Raw genomic sequence first — 19,703 nt, 5'->3', positions numbered from 1 at the left:
GCAGTGTCGTTCTCTGGAGATCTTCCGGTAGAGAACGACAATTCCCACAATGCAACTCGGCCAGACCAGCTGGTTCAGCGCCACTTCCGCAGCTGCAAGTGTTTGTTTTTTTAAAAAGTGAAAAGTTTGTTGTAAACATCGGCAGAAGACAAGAAAAATACTGCAGCGGCAACAACATGTCTGAATACCCGAGGTTCCAGTTGGGAAAATCCCGTTTCGACCAGGTATTTTTCTTAGTTTATACTCTATTTATGCCTTTATACGTACGTTTACTCCATATGTTCACAGAAAACACGTTGTTCCACCTGCACGCCAGTGAAACGCTGTAGTTACGGTAATACAACTGAAGTCCGGGGTTTGCAATGTTTTGTAAAACAGCCTCCACTGCGTGTCAACAATATCACTGGTTTGTGTGGTTATAACTAACAAGAAGTGTGCTTTTCACGTGTGGAGAAAGCATGAAATATCTTCGTCTTCAATTAAACTAAGATTATAACACTGTAAATTAACAATTTAAACATTGAGCGGCCAGTTTTATTGTTTTTATGTGACGGTTTATAAGCTGAAAAGTAAACATAGCTGCGGCGTATGGAACTTTGACCTCAGAGAACTACGGAAGCCCGCTAGTGTCGACGCTTATAAAAAAAATCAAGCCTTTAGACGGAAAAAAATTATATTTAAAGTGAATTATGAGAGAGTACGTAGTTGTTATTAGATAAATGTGAGTTAAACAGTTAAACATGAGTCACAAAAGGTCACCTGTGCATTGGTAAGTAAGCTATTATGAGATGCGAAATCACAGTTATGCCTTTTATAATCTTTAGTATATATCAATATGTCCCAATGTAATGTATAATTCAATAAAATCTCATTATAAAATACTATTATATTACATATTATAATTTTTATTTCATAATAGGGACAGTCTATCACACAATTCATTTTATGTCAGAAAAATCTACTTACTATCATCATTTTTACTCTTTGTGGTATTATTAGGACTTGTTATCTTGTAATATTGAATTAGCATTGATGTTTTTTTTCACTTTCATTGACAGAATGGGCTTAACTGACTTAAAAAGCATATTGTTTTGTTATGAAACAGATTTTCTAACAGTGTAAACGATCAGCTGTTGACTGTTTTGATAGGGCCGGCTGCAGCCATTATTGAATTAATTGATTAATAATTGATGATTTGGAATGTTTGTTTTAAGAATTAAAACAGGCTTTCTGATTTTTTTTTTCTTCTTGAATTTGAATATTATCTGGTTTCTTTGCTCAATATAGCGAACAAATTGTCAAAAAGGAATAGTTTTGGTTTGTGGAGAAAATAATCATAACTTCCAGGTTTGGGAAGCATTTTCAGACATTGTAGAGACCAAAACAAGTACCCAATTACTCGGCAGCCCTGTTGTACAGTATAGCTGTAATATGAGACAAATTACTAAGCTGAAACTTTTTAACTGGCAAAATTGTGTCGTAGACAGGTGACAGGTGACCAGTGAAGCCCGGTAAAGAAAAGTAACCTGTTCTCTGTCACTCGCCAGCATCATTTCAAACTCGCCAAGTTTGAATGAAACTGGTAAATAACCGAATTAAACAGATTTTTGACAACTATTTCAGCCCCCCTTCCTTCATGTTTTTATCAACCATCCATATGTTCAGGAAATCACGAGAAGCTGCAGTGAATCACAGACCAGATTTTCATCCAAATTAGCAGTTAGTGTAATTAAAGCGAAGCCGGCGAGGGAGGAGGTTTCGGAGGCTGCGTGGAGTGCCGCCGCATTTTTATAAATCATTATTCGTTATAATTCCTTATGCTCGGTAATGATTAAATGATTGAAAGGTGTTTCTGGAACAGTCATTACAGGAATTAATTGCAAATGGTGTGAGAAGATTCGAGTCCTTAAAAAGATGCAGCTAAGAAACAGTTTGTCAGATGCATTAATGAGGAGGCTCCACCTGCTGTGTTAAAACATCTGGCTCGCCGTAATATCACTGTTGACTGGGCCACAGCTGAAATCTGGTCTGGGTTCTTATATTTGATAGAACTGTTTTTTTAATTTTCCCTTTAAACTATTGAAAAAGTAACATTTTTGAAAAAGTTTTCATCCCAGCTTAGATATTTCAGTGATTGCATGTGGAAATTGTGAGTTTTATGCCATGTCCACAGAGCCTTTTTCCATTTATGTTGAAATTAGCAATGACGTTTTTCTATCCTCTTGTCCTAGAGCACGTTTTTTGGTCGGTTCAGACACTTCCTGGACATCATTGACCCCAGCACCCTCTTCGTTTCAGAGGTAAGGAGACTTAATTGTAAAACAAAATAAAAGTAATAGTTTTTGACGAGGGCTTCTGCTTTTTTTGCCATTTGCTAACATTTGGGAGATTATACAATAATCAAGAAACACAATCTAATAAAAACCTTTGGCCGATCTGTTCCTGGTCCTAATGATACAGAGCTGGTTAAGTTTAGCGCTATGATTGGAATTGTGCATAGGTTAAGATTAGGGTTAGTCATGAACTGGTTATGGTTAAGTTTAGGGAGGAGGCTTTGTTTAGGAGGCTGTCCAAATGAATGGAAGTCAATGTGAGTCCTTAAAAGGATAGGTGTGTGTGTCTGCATGTGTGTGTGTGTGTGTGTGTGTAGTCATCAGTGCTCTGGTGCTCTGGGTAATGAAGCTGTTAGCAGGCTCTTTGATGACATTAATAGCAGGAGTAGTTTCTGGGATGTGAAGAGGTGTGGACATGTGGGGCAGCTGTGATGGGTGGAGAAAGTATATGCACACACACACACACACGAGAACACACTTGCACCCTACTGGGCCAGGCGTAGCCTCAACTTGCCCTTAATGACAGGAGTGGAACAGGGATGAACCTGATTTTACGCGCACACACACACACACAGATGGTGAGCTCATTAGAGCAAATTGGGCCTCATGACCTTGTATTTTGTCCGACATTAGACCATGATCACACCACAGAAAGCTGCTCATTACTCCGTTTGTCAAGTGAAAATCAGCATGAAAGTTTTTGTTCAAACACAATTACTGCGCGTTGAGACCACGTGGCTTAAACCGTGGAAACGAAAGAAGAATGTCCGGGCATAAAGTCTCCAGGATAAAACTGTCCTGGCTTCACGTTTTACTTTTCTTTTTAATTTTTTTTCTTCTTAACACAGAAACGACTGCAGGAGTGTGTCGAGCTGCTCAACAGTTTCAGTCGAAGAACTCTGCCTCCAGATGTGACTGATGCTCAGGTAAACACTCAAGGATTTGGCCAAGATTTACAGTAGTTTTCAAGCTCAAGCACCCTTTTTATAAATTTACTAATTTAATACACCTTTTGTTTTAATCTCGACAGCTTTGGGAAGCTCAGAAAATAAAGCAGGTGAGCTGTTTCTGTCTTTCATCTGCTCTCCCTCTCAGTCAGACTTCCCTCTTCTTAGTCAGTATCAACTATAAAAGCATATCTCTGTTTACTGCCCAAGTATCAACAGAAAGTTTAAACACAGAAATTCTAAAAGTCAGATTTTAGTCGGACTAAGACAATAGTTTGGTTTTCTTAATGTTACGTAAACGCCATAGTCTGACTGAAATGGAGCTAGTCTTAGTCGGATTAACATGCAATTCATAGTTCGGTTAGTCCTGCATGTATACGCTTAGTCGCACATGTACCATATGACCCTGAATTCCAGTTGTGGTTTTAAGTCATAATCTCTGAGTTCTTAGTTGGAAATTTTCAACAGGAATGCACCCTCAAGTCGGATTTCCAACTCCAACTCGGTTAGGGTTAGGGTTTGCAGAGTACCGTGTAGATCATTGTTATCAACTGGTATTGCTAAGAATGGCTATCCCAAGTTTACTTCCAATATAAATGGAATGAACCATGAGCTGTTTGTCCATGCGTTCATGTTGTAAATATCGAGAAATCACGAACAGCAGCTGTAATTAGTTTCAAAGCGCATGTAAAACTTTCCCTTCACATGTTTTAACCCCCAAAGTAAAACTCCTCTTTAAACATCTGAACTTCACTCACCCCAATCATCATGCACTCATTATCACCTGATTCTGATCATTACACTTTCATTACAGGCAATCATCCATCCTGACACGGGGGAGAAGATCCCGATGCCCTTTCGGATGTCGGGTACGGTATCTCGACTCTGGGTGGAGTGGGATCTCGGGGCTTGTTATATGGTCCAACACGGAGGTGTCGTTCACTCTGGGAACTGTCGACGCTACTCGACGGGGGGGCTCCTCAGGTTTTCTCAAGCGTTTGAAAAGGTCAAGCTCAGCTGGGCGCTGATTAAAATCGCTCTCCCACGGCGGTGATGGAGAAGTTCTGAATGAGCGAAACATAAGTATTTCTGGTCCGGTCTCAAAGTCTCACCTTTCTCATGAGATGACGTTGAGGTGTTAGAGATATGTTGGGATGAGGAGTGAATGAGGGAGTGGAGAGAAGGACGGCATCAATTAACTAATTGGGACCAATGTGGAGGGTTATATAAATATTGAACAAAAATCTACACACATGCTGTCATAGTCCACAAAATATGACACTTTACAATTCATCAATAACAATTATATGAGTGTAAGATGGTAACATTGGCTGTCTTTTAACAGGCTTTATTCCATTTGGCACACCAGTGGTAAGACATTTGTATATTTATAAACTAACTTGCTTGCATTATTATAAACCTTTCATTTTTGGATTAACTGATAAAAGTTTTGTCCTGCAGGTTGTTGGCCTCCTCCTCCCAAATCAAACACTGGCATCGACGATCTTCTGGCAGGTAAATGTCTGCTATCATTTTAATTAAATTCAAAGAAAATATCTGTTACAGCTCTATAAATCCTGGCAATATTATATATCATATTATATTATATAATGTGACAACAAGAGGGTAAACAACAGCAAGCACATGAACTTTTCTCAAGATAAGACTGAGAAGATGTTGGTTAATAATGTAATAGCATGACATTTGATCGTGTTTTTTTTTAATGTTGTGATACTGTTTTCAGATAGATGTAGGTAATTTGAGGATTGTTTACCAGCAATATCCAGAAGCTGTGAAGTAAAACCTTGTGTTTGTTTCCTCAAGATAAATAAACCTCTGTGCTTTCGTTTTTGATCAACTTTAATCTGACTGACGGGTAAAAATAACCTTCACATAAATAGCATTTAACTCGTGAGACACAGCCAGACTTTTATTTTGAAACAGTCACAGGAAAAGAAAGTGATGGACCAACGATTAATCGGGGAAAAGGATTGATGGATGAATCCATGATGAAAATAATCGTTAGTTGCAGCCCTACATGGGTTTAATGAATATTATTTCACATTTTTATTAACAAACTCTTCTTCATTTTTCCACAGTGGTTAAATCAGAGTCACAATGCCTGCGTTAACTACTGTAATCGCAACGCCTCCAAGGTAACAGTGTCTGTAATAAAGTCCCATTTGGACAAAGTAGCATATGCAGGAACAGTTGTCTCTGGTTATGAGCTGTTGTCATATTGTTTTCTCACTTTCTCCTTCACTCTCACTTTAGCCAGCGCCAATCTCTAAATTTGTCCAGGGATACATCGGAGCTGTGACAAGTGCCGTCTCCATTGCTGTGAGTGTGCTGTGAAACCACTCATTATTGTTGTCATTATCATACTTATTTTTGTGTTTGTGTGTTTATGTTAGTATATATCTCTATTTTTCCTTGCCTATGTTTGTTTTAGGACATTTTAATGACAAGTGTAAAAAGTATATATATGCACTGTTTAAAAGTGCTATATAATTAATACAAATGTATTATTATTGTTGTTATAATTACATCGTAAATAGCTACACCTCTATGGTACAATTATATAGTGATGTCTTTTGTTAATCTATTCAGTTGTATCTCTATCGTATTATGGATGTCTCATACATCTATATATTGCTATCTCTGTTTCACGTTATCTCTACCATACATCTAGCTATAATATAGCTAGATGTATAAGTAGAACTAAGTAGAACCTTATATGGTTCTACTTAGCACTTTTATTTCTTAGAGTGTACATTGGTGTCTCTATTGTATATCTAAACAACATATCTCTGTTTGCTGCCCATATCTCACCCGAAGCCTTTGGAGCAAAAACCAAATGTTTTCCGTTATTTTGACAGAAGAAGAAGTTGTTGATTATCAGTATAAACCTGTTATTTTACCTTTATTCTACCCTTTATCACTTCTTACCTTTAAGTCATCACATGCATGTGCCTGACGCAGCCCTAAGTGTGGACACAGGGCTCAAACCAGGCCCAATTACTGCTTTGACTGTCAGCTTATCTGGCTGCTGCTCTCGGATCTGACAATGGAAGTAACCAGGAAATTTGAAAAAGGAAGTGTGTGTGTGTGTGGGGGGGTGTTGTCTGGAGGGCGGAATGACAGACCAGGAGGGGGTCAGGAGCTCTGCAATTAAACGTCCGCTCCGGTGATGAACCCCTGCCATGCTGGGGAGAGCAGGAGGCAGCAGTTGCGTGGTGGTGTTTTATCAAAGCGCTCATAGCCCATCGATTACAGCCCAGTGAGTTCAAAAAAACAGACAACACCTTTTTTATGTCACTTATAAAGGTTTACTCGTCTTTGTTTCAGTGCTTCATGCCTCACTCAACTGTTAAATTATTCTTATATTTAAATATTCAGTGTCAGCGTTGGGACAATAAATGATTCATATCATGCATCACAATGAAAAGCACACTTTATAATTTGGCTGTGGTGAGATTTTATGATGTTAGATAATCCTCATTTAGGAAAATCATTAATATTTCACGTGAGTGACAAGCTCAATGAGAGAACCCTGCATCTTTCCAGGACCTAATTATTCATAATGATTTTATTTTTACCATAATGCAAGGAATAGTGTGTTTTTAGAGGCGTTTTAAGAGTTTAAATTGATATTAATTGCATTAATCATAACTTTTTTGAGGATAGCCATGTCAAAATTCTAATTTCAAAGCCTATTTACTGTTGTTTTTGAAACATTATTATGTCTTGATAATGTTCTCTGGTTTTTCAGGTTGGTCTGAACGCGTTGGTCCAGAAAGCAAACGGCTTCAGTCCAACAACCAGGCTGTTGGTGCAGAGGTTCATCCCCTTCCCTGCAGTGGGTGAGTTGAAGAACCACAAACCGCAAATGAAAATTCAGAGGGCAACTCTTCCACTCACAACTCACTCTCCCGAGCACATAAGGAAACTATGATGGCCTTTGAATATCAGAAGTATCACAATCTATCAGATACTGGTCAAAACCAATGGATCAAATTGCATCAGCACATGTGCTTTTTACAGCTTAGTAATTTAAAGTTACTTTATGACCATATGGGACCGATATGGGTATTGGTATTGGACCACAAAAAAGTGATGCAACTTCTCGTTCAAGATGCAAAACTTCAGTCTCTGGTTTGTCCAATGGTGGACTTCGTAAAGCATGACCCCTGCCTAAAGTACACAAAAAAGGACTTATTTTTAAGAATTATTCTCTAAGATAATGAAAAGGTTTTTTTTTTTTATTAAAGAACTATAATACCCTTAAATAAACATAGTTATGGGTAGTGTATTCAAAATCTAACAATAGACCCTTGTAAATGTTGCATACTGGTGCTTTAAAGTCAACCAACACGGTGTCAATAATTGTTTATTCTTAAACTTGTCACCCAGTTCTTCTGTATCCTAATATAACGTGTACATCTAATATGACGCTCTTGGATATCGGAGAGATAAAACTATAAAATCACGTCACATGTTTCGCGATATGCACAAACGTAAATGCAAGCCAACAGCTACATTTTAGCCGAGTCGTGTTGTCGGCTGCTTGTTTCTTTTCAGTGGGAGAAGAATATTTGTAATATAATGTGAAAAGGTCTAAAAGAAGTTTATCAGACACAACAAAGTGATATTGTGCCATCCCTACCATAAATTAAATTAGATTTTTCATCCATGTTTTGCACAGTGATTTTTCTGTCTTTATTGCACATACATTTAAAGAAATAAATATTACAAAAGATATTTAATACAAATCCTCACTTCCAGTACATGATCATTAGATTGTACCTTTTTTTTATTATTTTGTGGCTGCTCTGTGATCCTGATTAGTCTCTGTATTCGAGCCAAGCACAGCAGAGCAGTCTGTTTTATTCCGCTCCTCGGTTTCCTTTCTTCTCCGCAGGCTTGGGAGACGTTTTTTTTTCCGTGAGCTCGCTTTGTCAGACATGTGTGGAGTCACAAAGCTGATTTTCATGCCACTTCCACAAACACTCAGTCACACCCAGGGGTATAGACCCGTGTCCCAGAATGCCCCAGGCTGCTGGCTCATAATTAAATTGTTTGCTTGCCCCCCCCTAACCCTCCCATCCCTCCTCCCTAACCATCGCGGTTCTTTCTAATTAAATCAACAGGTTTCTACAGTGCAGCCTTTGCCTGGTAATTGGCTGCTTGTTAGGACTCTGCTGCCGCAAACAAATTGGATAATTACCCCTAAAGTGGCGTCTATGTCAAGGCCTCATTTACCTGATTTCTGTTTGTTCATTGTTGTTGCTGTTGTTGTTTTGGAAGCCCCCACATAAAAGGTAATTAAAATGGCTAATTGAAGCGAGCGAACAGCAAAGTGCTGTTTGAGTTTTCACCCGCTTGATTTTCCTCTGCTTACTTAAGGCTAGATTTATTTGTAATAACCTAATCAAGCTGCAGACTGTCATTCAATTGGATTATTAAGGCCTTAAAGGGAGGAAAAAGCCACGGCGCCACAAATTTATGGGCACAATTAATTTGTTGTCTCGTGAAATTGTTTGTCATTATGTGCGATATTTAGGAAGTCATTATGTGAATTGTGCTTGGATTTCCACGAGAGTACCGGTGAGGTATTACAAAAGTTAGAATTGGAATGGAACGACTTGGGGATTGAGAGTATCTTCTTTTATCTTGAGTCGAGTTTATTCACTTAGGCATGTGTTTATAAAGCATTACTATATGACATACCAGTAAAAAAATATTCTCTAATGCAAGGATTTAGAGCGGCAACTCATGATTACTTTCCTAATTGATCGAAATAATGGTTTCTTTGTTATTTGGAGCAAAGTAACCAGAACCTATTCGCAGTCAAGCAGTTGAAAGATCAGAGAGCTTAAAAAAACAAAGAAAAACTAACCGATACTGATCTGAATAGTTTGCGATTCATTTAGTAATCGATTAAAATGTGCATTAATGCAATTATTTCTCAGACATTTTATTAATGTTATTGCTTTTGGTTTTTGATTTCCACGTTCCGTTGATTATTATTCCTTAAAATTCCACCATCCATGCCTCTGATTAATTGTTTTGCTACCCTTGTAGGTGAAAAAGAGCCATTTACTTTAGTCAAGTGAATTCCCGCCACAAAGCAACGAGCGAGCTGCGAGAGCCCCGCAGCTCTTGGAGACGGTAACTCTGAACGCTGTCGTTAAAATTAAAAAGGCTCGCGGCAAAAACACTTAACTCTCTAAAATGAGTTTTCTCTCAGTCCTGTCGGGAGTCGAGGAGAAAAGGATCGCCATGAATTAACATGCATTTGTGTTGATTTTGGCTGCTGTTAATAAATCACACATCTGTCACCTTGGTTACATTCTGTCACCGACACAGGTTCAAGTGGTGTTTAGTTGGTGGAATGTGACTGTATTGCCGTATTTTGACATTGTTCAGTGGTTTGTGTTGTAGTTGTACGTGTTCAGTCTGTGAATGTTCAATTCGATGCTCACTGTTGTGACTGTGGTCCATTTATTTATGAAGTTTACCTTAGAATATGTCATTTTATGAAGAAGGAAAGGAGGTGTTTTGTGATCATCACTAGCTCTAATATCAGGGCTGTCAGCAAAGCCTAAAGAAAAAAACATACGGTATTTTAGCGGCTTAACAAGATGTTGTCCTTGTAAATCTGCTTAAATCGGTCGCCAGATGACTTTTCCTCACTGTTCCTCACGGCTCTCTCCCAGCACCAAAGTCCATAGAGAAAATCGCTGATTTAACACAAAGGCACACAGGAGTTATTAATCCACTGCTGCCTCCATTTGTAACTTCATATATGTTATTCTGTGACTCAGGTGTTCAAATCCTACATTCAGATTTACCCAAGTGACACAAACTTGGCAAACAAGGCATCAGTAGACCAGCAGCTCCTAGTGTCCATGTGAGCTAAAAACGCTCATTTTCTCTATGAGGTTTGGTGTGGGAAGGGAAATTGGTATATTGAGGAACACACATTGTTAAGATTTAAGGACTTAAGCTCACGTAGATTTTATTCGGTTAGAGATCTGTGTCAAGTCACTAAAATCAGTTTTTTTTTGTGAGTGTCCGACTCCCACGCAGGTCCACGGTAGTGGTGATGAATACAACCTGTTTAGCGTCGCTAAAAATGTCTTTAAGTCTTCACTTTCAGTTTGTTTTGGCTTTGTGATCTCAACGTGACACAGTTGTTAGCAACTTGGTTTCATCCACAAATATCACCTTTGTGACACATTCAAGCAGCTGAAAGATCAGAGAGCTTCTTCTAATTATTAAACACTCAAACCCACTCAAAGTCCACGATCAAAATAGTTGACAATTAATTTAGTAATAGTTGTTTAGAACTTTAAATGTATGAATTATTATCACATAAACCATGAATACCTGTATTTATTATTATTTCCGTGTTCACAGTTTGATTTGTTGTGACTTCTGTGATCTCAACACGACACAGTCTTCGTATACGGTGTCACACTTTCCCATTACATTTTCGTCACCTCTGATTATTGCCAAAACATTTTCCCTGTGATCTCTGAATAATTGAAACTTGTGATGTCGAGTCTTCTGTAAGTCGGTCTGATGGATGCTTCTGTGACACCTCCCTGTCCCCTACAGCAGCCGCCTGATCTCTCACCCCAGCCACAGAGTGCAGAGACAAATATGCTCATTTGTGAAATAATACAACATGTCAGTGTCATTTTCACTGTTCTCACCTCTTGTGCAGCGAGCGCAAACATCTGCAACGTGGTGCTCATGAGGCACACGGAGCTGTCGGAGGGCATCAGCGTGCTCGACAGCGACGGCAACGTGGTGGGAACATCCAGAATCGCTGCCAGGCATGTACGTATGTATGTATATATGTGCGAAAAACACACATATCAGGTGACAATTTGCCGTGTGTTGTAAACACGACCTCGCACCTGGAAAAATGAGCATGAAATGATTTTTCAATGACAGGCACTTTTGGAGACAGCCCTGACCAGAGTGGTGATGCCCATGCCGATCCTGTTGCTCCCTCCCATGATTATGTCAACACTGGAAAAGTAAGAAGTTCTTTTTTTTTTTCTTTAAACAGAAAAAAATTATCAAAAAAATTGTATGAAATGGTTGTTAGTCAATATCTTGATCAAAATACTTTTTTAAATGATGTGTTATTTGATCATAATTATCTGATATTTCCTGGTAAAAAATCTAGTTTGAGTCCATGTGGATGTATTTAACAGTCATCAGAGATGTTCTTAAATAACACCGCACCGTAATACTCGATACATGGTCCACGATATCAATAATATCACGATGTCATGATGCTGTGAAGGCAGTCGTATAACGATACATCGTGATATTGGTCTAACTGAAGAGAACAAGATAAAGAAAAGTTAAAAGTGCAGGATTTCTATGTTTATTCACAACATGGAGAACAAAGTGCATAAAGTCTATGTATTGAACGTATAAATATGGATATTTGTCCCAGTAATCTATTATCATATTGCACGAGGAAGACTCAGAGATGGTTGGGGTGAGAAGAAAAATGGGGGCTAGAGAGACAGAGTAGAGACAGAGGACAGAAATCCCAACATCCCAGGTTGCGGTTGTCCTCCTTGGTAAGTTCCCTAGAGCTGCAACTAACGATTATTCGTAATTGATTAATCTGTTGATTATTTTCTCGATTAATCGTTTGGTCCATTTGTCCACAAACCAAAATGATTCAGATTTAATGATTTCTTTGTTATTTTAAGCAAAGAAACCAAGAAAATATTCACATTTAAGAAGCTAAAAATCTTGTTTTAATTTTGAAGAAAGCTTCAAACCGATTACACGATTATCAAAATGGTTGACGATTAATTTCGTAATCGATTAATTGTTTCAGCTCTAAAGCCCACTCTGTCAGTGAACCTTCTCCATCACTGTGTGTGTGTGTGTGATGTGGCTGAAATAATGTCTTAATGATGCAACCAAACGTGTTTATAACGTGGTTTATTGAGTGGCCTGGCTGGTGCCTGCCCGAGGAATGCTGCAATGGAATCTTTGTAAACCCCCTGACAGCACTTGTCCCGACTACACCGATCCAGGTGTGTGTGTGTGTGTGTTTTGGATTCCAGGCAGCTGAATGACCGAACAGGAAGTGTGTGAGCGAGAGAGTGTGTGTGTGGGTGAGTAGTGCTCAGTTCTCCTCCATGTCAGCTCACCTTCACTGGCTCTCAATAGAGCGAGAACAAGGGGAGAGAGCAGTTTGAGCTGGGGCGGCCCCTCGGTGATAGATGACACTGCTGAGAGCAGATTCAGCCGCGGTGACAGCAGCTTCTGTCCTTTTATTTGCTCCAGTAGCTGCGAGAGGCTACAAAACCGACACGTTTATTGTAAACAGTGATTTATTTTTTACGTCTGCATCTGCCTCTACCTGCAGTGGCAACATATTTGCTTTTCATTACATGGGACGAACAATGCCACTCGAGTTTAAAGTCCTGGTAAATTGATAAAGATGTCTCTTCTGACTGTCACTTAACAGGAAAATGAGATCTAAGGCCCACTTTACATTACGCTTTTCGCAACATCTTTAGACAAACCACCCGGAAATCTGGCAGGACACCCGCGGCACTTACAATTTTCCTCTTTACTTGCTCGACTGTACGATCGTAGCCGGCCTCCCGCATCCGCTGTTGCATTTTTACGTAGGCCATCTTGTTCCTGGATGACTCCTGCTTCTTCTGGATCTCGTCCTCCGACCAGATACTGATCAGGCACTTGGTTTCGGAAGTGCTCCACGTACAGCGTCCAGCGCCCTCCTTCAACCCCGCCATTTTTTTTTGGAATAAAAGTCCCGCGGTATATGCTAATTGGCGCGCGCTATATACTTATCGCCTAAACCCTGACCTCCCTCTGTCCCGCTGTCGCGAAAAGCGCTATGTAAAGTGGACCTAAACAACCTTCACTGGATGAATGATTAAAACAGATACTTATGCAGATATTTACACACATTATTATTATGGTCCTCCTCAGTTTTAGTACAGGAGATGAAACACGCGATGTTGACTACTGCACTCACTGGGACACAATGCGCTAAATTCCTCGCAGAGCTCCACTTTGTCAGAAAACACACAAGAGTGCTAGTGAGGGCAACGGTATCCGAAAACCGGAAGTCTGCGAAGTCCGCAAAAAGTTCTATTCTTGGCTCCACAGTACAGCACAGAGTCCTACACAAACTTCCAGCCTCAGAGGATTGATCTATCCAGTGGATACATGTTATGTATATGACTTATATTGTATATGACAGCAATGTGCCTGCTAGAGCAAATGATCACTTTTCCAAATGCTAACTGCTGTTAGCTCCCAGTAGCCTCTGTGGCTGTTTTTTTTTTAAGGTGGACCTTTGAGGTGGACCTAAAGAGATACCACTAAACAGAGCATTCTGAACAGGGCTGTTTTGGCAGAGTGATTGAACTGCTGTGGTGCTTCATTTTGTAAGGTATTTTGAACAAAGCATGTCACAGACATGTTCATTATAACACCAGGGAACTAGTTTAACTTGGAGAAATAGGGTATAATATGAGTCCTTTAAGATGTGAAATTATATTCATTTACTTTACATTCCTGAACAGAAAAATGTACTTTTAGTGGTTGAATGTGATGCTTGATTAATGCCAAACTTCTCAGAGTAGAATCCCAGTGAGGGGGCTCAAATTTGGGCATAAAAAGGTGAAATCAGTTTATTTGCCAAATAAATCAAAATCAAAAAGTTTTTGAAAGATTTCTAAAATATTTTTTTTCCTAATTTTTATGCATTTAGTCTCGTGTTCTAAAATTACATAAGATTTCCCATACCCATATCGTAGCAGATGTAAATATAAATTGTCTTTGTTGTGCAAAAAAAAAATTGTGCCGTTGTCTCCAAGTGTTGAAAAATGAGTTCTGAATGTATGAATTGTTGTTTTTCCCCGAGCCTTTTCTATTTATATCATGTCGGCCATGTTTTTACAGTAGCCCACAGTGGACAAACCTGTGAGTTTTAATGCTAACTGAATTTGCTTCTCCCACTCTGGAGGGAATGTACATAGCATACAGTTTACAACCGGATTTTTCAGGTTTTCATCCTTTCACATGTCCCAAATCCTACCTTCCCTCTCTCTCATACCTCACAACTCGACTTTTCCTCTTTGTAATCCACTTCTCTAAAATGTGTATGTGCACATTTCTGTGTGTGTGTGTGTGTGTGTGTGTGTGTGTGTGTGTGTGTGTGTGTGTGTGTGTGTGTGTGTAGCCTAATTAAACCATGGCAGCCATATGTGTTAATGAGCTCCCTCATTAGGCAGTAGCTCTCCTCGTTAGGGGGAGAGGCGTCGCTGGTGGAGGAGAGACCGAACGGCTCGTTCTCAAGCTCCTGCTGAGTTCGCTGTCCCACACACTGAAGAGGGGGATTATCCTACGGAGGCCAGCGAGGAGGGAAGAAGACAAACATGAGCCGAGACCAGAAAATGTATTTCTGGAGATGGGGGCTCAGAAAAATCTGTCGCCTTAAAAAAAAATGAGAAAAACACGGTTTTCATGTGTTTGTTATAAATATGTAAAATTCTACACAGAAGGAAAACTTGCTTTATGATAATATTTGACTCTTTAAGGTATTCAGTGTGACAAAAATGTGTTTTTAGATCAGCACACAATCATATATGAAAATAATTGTGTGTTTAATTGATATTCAATCTTCAAAAAAGTCCTAAATTCATTCACTTCCTGATCTGAGGAAAGTGTCCCTACTGTAGTTTAGCATGCAATTATTTATATTTCTGCAAATATTCACAAGTTGCTCTCGTACCTGACATGTATTAAGATATTTATCTGATGAGCCCTTAATTCTTTGCTTAAAATCACTGAATATTTTGCTTAAAATGTCTGGAAATTTTTGGGGTTTTAGTCGAAATACCTGCACTTGATTTGAATTTTAAACATGGCTGTCTTTGATAAACTGTCCCTGTTTTCTTCTCCACTTCCACCACCAGCTCTCACGTTTCCTCCTGTATATGTTCACTGTAAAGTCAAAGGTGTCTCTTTTGTCCTACTGTGTCTCCACCATAGGCTTCCCCTCCTGCAGAGGCAGCGGAGGCTCGTCCTCCCCGTCCACAGTCTGGTGTGTCTCGCTGCTTTTGGTCTCGCGCTGCCTCTCGCCATCAGTCTCTTCCCACAGATGTCCCAGGTATTTCATGCACGTCTGTCCTCTAAGGTCCAATCCATTTAGGATCAGTGCCTAAATGGTTATTAGTAGACAATCGGGGTCAAAACGAAGGACATTTTTGACCTTCAAGCATGTCCACACACATGTCCACAAAATGTCCTTTTTGTGTCCCCAAAAAGGGCTTTTTGAGGGTTGAGACTTTAGGTACGGATTAGGATTAAGAGATTTAACTGATCTGTTTAACTATAGTGTGAGGATCTGAGGAATGCATTACGCATGCATTAAGTCCTTGCAATTGCAGAAAGTCTAACTTTGTATGTATAAATATATATATTTTTGCATATAGTGTTTTTTATGCCGTGCTTATTGATTGATTCATTCATTTCCATCCTGTCAGAAATGGCTGTTTTATCTATTCATAACTATTAGTAGCTGGTAGCTGTACGAGCTAGAGAATTGCAGTAGAAAATAGTCAAAAACATTATATTATGGACAAATTTGCTGTTGTCGCATGACTTCTACTTTAAAAAGCGGGTTCCCATATATGAAAACTTTGGGAAACACCACCTCGAAAACCACACTCGATTCCTGTCTCCGCTACGTGCTGACTTGTCCTTGGGGCAAGACATTTGACCCCCATATTGTTCTTGACGGCTGTGCCGAGAGTGTGTGAATGGGTGTGAAATGTGAGTGACAGAAAATGCTCGCTGCACGTGGATGGATGTGCTGTATGAAAGTGTGAGTGAACGGGTGAATGCCTGTAGGTGGATTTGAACAGAATTCAGTACATGTATGGAGGATCAGACACTCCACCATAAGACTAAGTTCAGATGTGTATACACTACTGTTCAAAAGTTTGGGGCCACTTAGAAATGTCCTTATTTTTGAAGGAAAAGCACTTTTTTCAATGAATCTAACATTACATTAATCAGAAATACACTCTATACATTGTTAATGTGGTAAACGACTATTCTAGCTGCAAACGTCTGGTTTTTAATGGAATATGTACAATGTACATAGGTGTATAGAGGCCCATTTCTCTCCAGTGTTCTAATGGTACATTATGTTTGCTAATCGCGTTAAAGGCTATTGGATGATTAGGCTATTGGGTGTTTCTGCGTCATAGACGTACGACTGCTCAGCTCCTCTCAGATCTGCCATGACTCAGTTTCAGTGACTGATGCTGATGACCGGCGTCTCCTGACCTCCCTAAATGTTCCCCATCGAGCTGAATGGATGTTCCCTCTCCTAATGAGGCGTAGCCCTCTGAGACGTAACCCGCTCTACACCAGAGTCTCTCCTTCGATGCCATCCAGCCTGACGTCTTGACTTCACCGCGTCTCTGCGCTCATTCACTGATTCCTCGTCTTCCACTCCTCTCTCTCTCTCTCTCTCTCTCTCTCTCTCTCTCTCTCTCTCTCTCTCTCTCTCTTGTCTCTCCTCTGCCAAATGACATGCTGACACAAGCCAACCGGCTCTGGCTTTAAAATGTTTAGGATTTAATTACGGCTGGAAATAGCTCAGACAGCCATATGGCAAAAAAAAAAAACTTCAGACATATGTGCCGCCAACAGTCTTGTGAAAAGCTGCCTCGCACTCCACGGAGGGGCCTGTTTTTCTCTCAAGTCCCTTTTTGCACTTTTGCAAGGATAGCAGACGAAGGAAAAAGGAAAAAAGAAAAGAAAGAAAGAACTCCCCAAAAAGCAACATGAATGCCCCCGCTTCCCTGGACCCCCCGCCTACTCAATTTGTCCCACTTCCCCATTTCACACCTACCAAGATGTCTGATTAAGGATTCTGCCTCCGACTCCAGCAGCCATCTGTCTCTAGTTCAAATATTGGGAGATGCGAGCCTCAAATTAGACTGTAATCTGCCAACTTGTCCCATTTTGCACATTAGCAGTAAATACGGAACATTCAGAGTCTTTAAGAAATATTTGTTCGCAAATGAAAACGGTTTTCGTAGACGCTCTGTGTATGGTTACAGATACATATAGAGTACTGTATATAAACCTGTTCTATCTGAAAACAATTCCACTTAACGTATTGACCTTCCTTGTCCTGCGATTTCCCACAGATCCGCGTGGATCAGTTGGAGCCGGAGATCGCCATGGCAACGCCTTGTGAGATTGTGATTTACAACAAAGGCCTGTGAGTGATCCCTGCAGCCCCGGCGCGTCGAGATAGTTGACCCGCTGTTGGGCTGTTGTTTAAACTGCCGGGGGAATGAATGGCGGTAAAATTGGCTGCATTAGCCGTGGAGGATTAAACATACGTTTACACAGCAGTGCATGCTGGGAATTCATGTTATTTGCACCGAAACGGTTGTTAATTAAGCAGTGACACACGGGGGAATATTGTGATACCATCACTGACACCTTTATAAATTAATATCAGGGATGCAACATGGACACTTATTAAGAATATCATGTCAAATGATCACAATATTGTTGTTGGAAGGGGTTTTATCAATGTTTTTCGATGAATACGTAAAGGTTAATTTTACAAAACAAGGAAAATCCTTGTATTTTAAGCAGTTATTGTAGCTGTGGTTTCGATTCTTTTTTTAAATGTGCTGTGAATGAACTCAGGATTAATAACTTAATGGGATCTGTTTTGTGAACTTTCAGTATTTCTGTTTAGAATTCAGGGTTTTTGTGACTCTTGACCGATTAATGTGAAGAGATACAGGATGTTTACGAGGGCAGGAATATTCTGATGTCGGCATTTACTCGTAACCTGAAGCAGAATAAGAAATAATCAGTAGGGACAACATGTGCAGTATTCTGGTTTTAGTTGCATTATGTGTACATTCATAATCAGATTTTGATGTCCTGTTGGGGGTTTTATCAATATCGGATGTGATGTAGATTATGTAATTATATAGCAACGATTCAGGCGGAACCTTTGAAATTTAACTGCTGTGATTTAATCGTATAGGGTAAAACTATTGTGTAAAGAAGAAGTCTGTACTTCTCAAATTTCAGTTTGCGAAGGACCTTTAAGTTCTATGAAAGAATATCAATGTTTTACAATTTAACTTTAAAGACCATGTCTTTATCAAAGAGAATTATTATTATTTTATTATTATTTCGTTATTTAATATATGAGAGAAAAAAGATGAAATTAACTTTAAAAAAAACCTCCAAACCTCAAATTCCTCTTCACTTCTCCACCCTGTGGCTTGTACATTTGTATGTTTTTGTTCACAGTCTCTTTTTTTATTATTATAAATACATTAATCACTGTAAATTACCATACTGTTCCACTTTATTTAGAAATTCTGTATCGCAACTATTCTTCTTATTATTGTGATATCATGCTAGAATATCCTCCAATAATCTGAAACTCAACACACAACTGAACAGTTGTTTTGTTTCCTCACTTGACCAGAGTAGATGCTCCGTGAGCCCCAGGTTCTGTGAGTTTTAAGACCCCTGATTTATTCAACAATAATATTATTTCTAGGATCCTTGACTTTGAGAAGCACCCAGACAAAATGACTGTTCCTGACTTCAAGGACAGGAACGTGTCCTTTATTTCCTGCTAAAACATTTTAACAATAAATTAGTAGCTAAAGTGTCTTAGTGTCTTTTGCAGGATTTTAAAAGCTTATGCAGCTGTTTTTGGAAATGTGTGGACAATACAACATTTCATGACAGATTCATCAAATTAATTTGTGAAATTTGTTGTTTTTTAGTTGTTGGGTTTTTTTTTTGCTCCCCTGCTGCACACTTAAAACATCATTAATAAGTGACTGTAAATTCTATAAATGTGTTTTGCTGCCTGTAACTAAAATCGTGTCAGTTGAGTCGCTGTCACTGCAGATGTTTTTCCAACTCCGTAAACGTACACAACGATAAAGGTAAAACAATGGTGCCCTTTCTTTATTCTTCTTCATTTATATAAACTTTCAGTGCATTATCTGTTGTCATGAGCTAGTGTGATCTAGTGTGTTTGCGCAGTTGCCGTGGGAAACGCAGCACAGGCCTGTAGTTCAACAAGAAACCACAAACGGGATCATCAGTGGAGGACGTCTGGAACATAATTCAGGTTAGACGAATCAAAACGCGACACGTCGAGTTACATAAATCCACCCCATTTGTCTGTGTTCTAATGAAAGTAATACATGAGCATTATTCACATATGCACTTTAAAAACACACTAGTCTAGTGGAGTTCTTTCCAATACTACTTCTCTGTAGCTTATTGCTCTTTTGTAAGTTACTTTTGGATAAAAGCGTTTTCTAAA

The 19,703-nt window shown here is 39.3% G+C and overlaps 1 protein-coding gene across 1 annotated transcript; it reads left to right on the top strand.

Moving 5' to 3' along the window:
• The first annotated feature begins 102 nt into the window (after nucleotides 1-102).
• Nucleotides 103-18,993, top strand: sfxn5a (sideroflexin 5a). Its single transcript, XM_083910402.1, has 14 exons — nucleotides 103-224; nucleotides 2,232-2,300; nucleotides 3,182-3,259; nucleotides 3,364-3,390; nucleotides 4,095-4,149; nucleotides 4,626-4,651; nucleotides 4,742-4,795; nucleotides 5,380-5,436; nucleotides 5,555-5,620; nucleotides 7,053-7,143; nucleotides 11,013-11,128; nucleotides 11,246-11,331; nucleotides 15,356-15,473; nucleotides 17,530-18,993. The coding sequence occupies exons 1-14, from the start codon at nucleotides 177-179 to the stop codon at nucleotides 17,605-17,607; spliced, it is 969 nt and encodes a 322-aa protein (XP_083766528.1). The 5' UTR covers nucleotides 103-176; the 3' UTR covers nucleotides 17,608-18,993.
• Nucleotides 18,994-19,703: the final 710 nt, after the last annotated feature.

Source organism: Microchirus variegatus (assembly GCF_963457635.1).
Source record: "Microchirus variegatus genome assembly, chromosome: 2".
NCBI classification, from domain to species: domain Eukaryota; kingdom Metazoa; phylum Chordata; class Actinopteri; order Pleuronectiformes; family Soleidae; genus Microchirus; species Microchirus variegatus.
This window is presented reverse-complemented; position numbering and strand designations above follow the sequence as displayed.

Excerpts from the sequence above, each read along its gene's own strand:
- sfxn5a (XM_083910402.1), top strand. The coding sequence starts at position 177 with ATGTCTGAATACCCGAGGTTCCAGTTGGGAAAATCCCGTTTCGACCAG. Across the intron at positions 5,437-5,554 it reads GTAATCGCAACGCCTCCAAG|CCAGCGCCAATCTCTAAATT; the intron begins GTAACAGTGTCT and ends CTCTCACTTTAG. Across the intron at positions 5,621-7,052 it reads CAAGTGCCGTCTCCATTGCT|GTTGGTCTGAACGCGTTGGT; the intron begins GTGAGTGTGCTG and ends CTGGTTTTTCAG.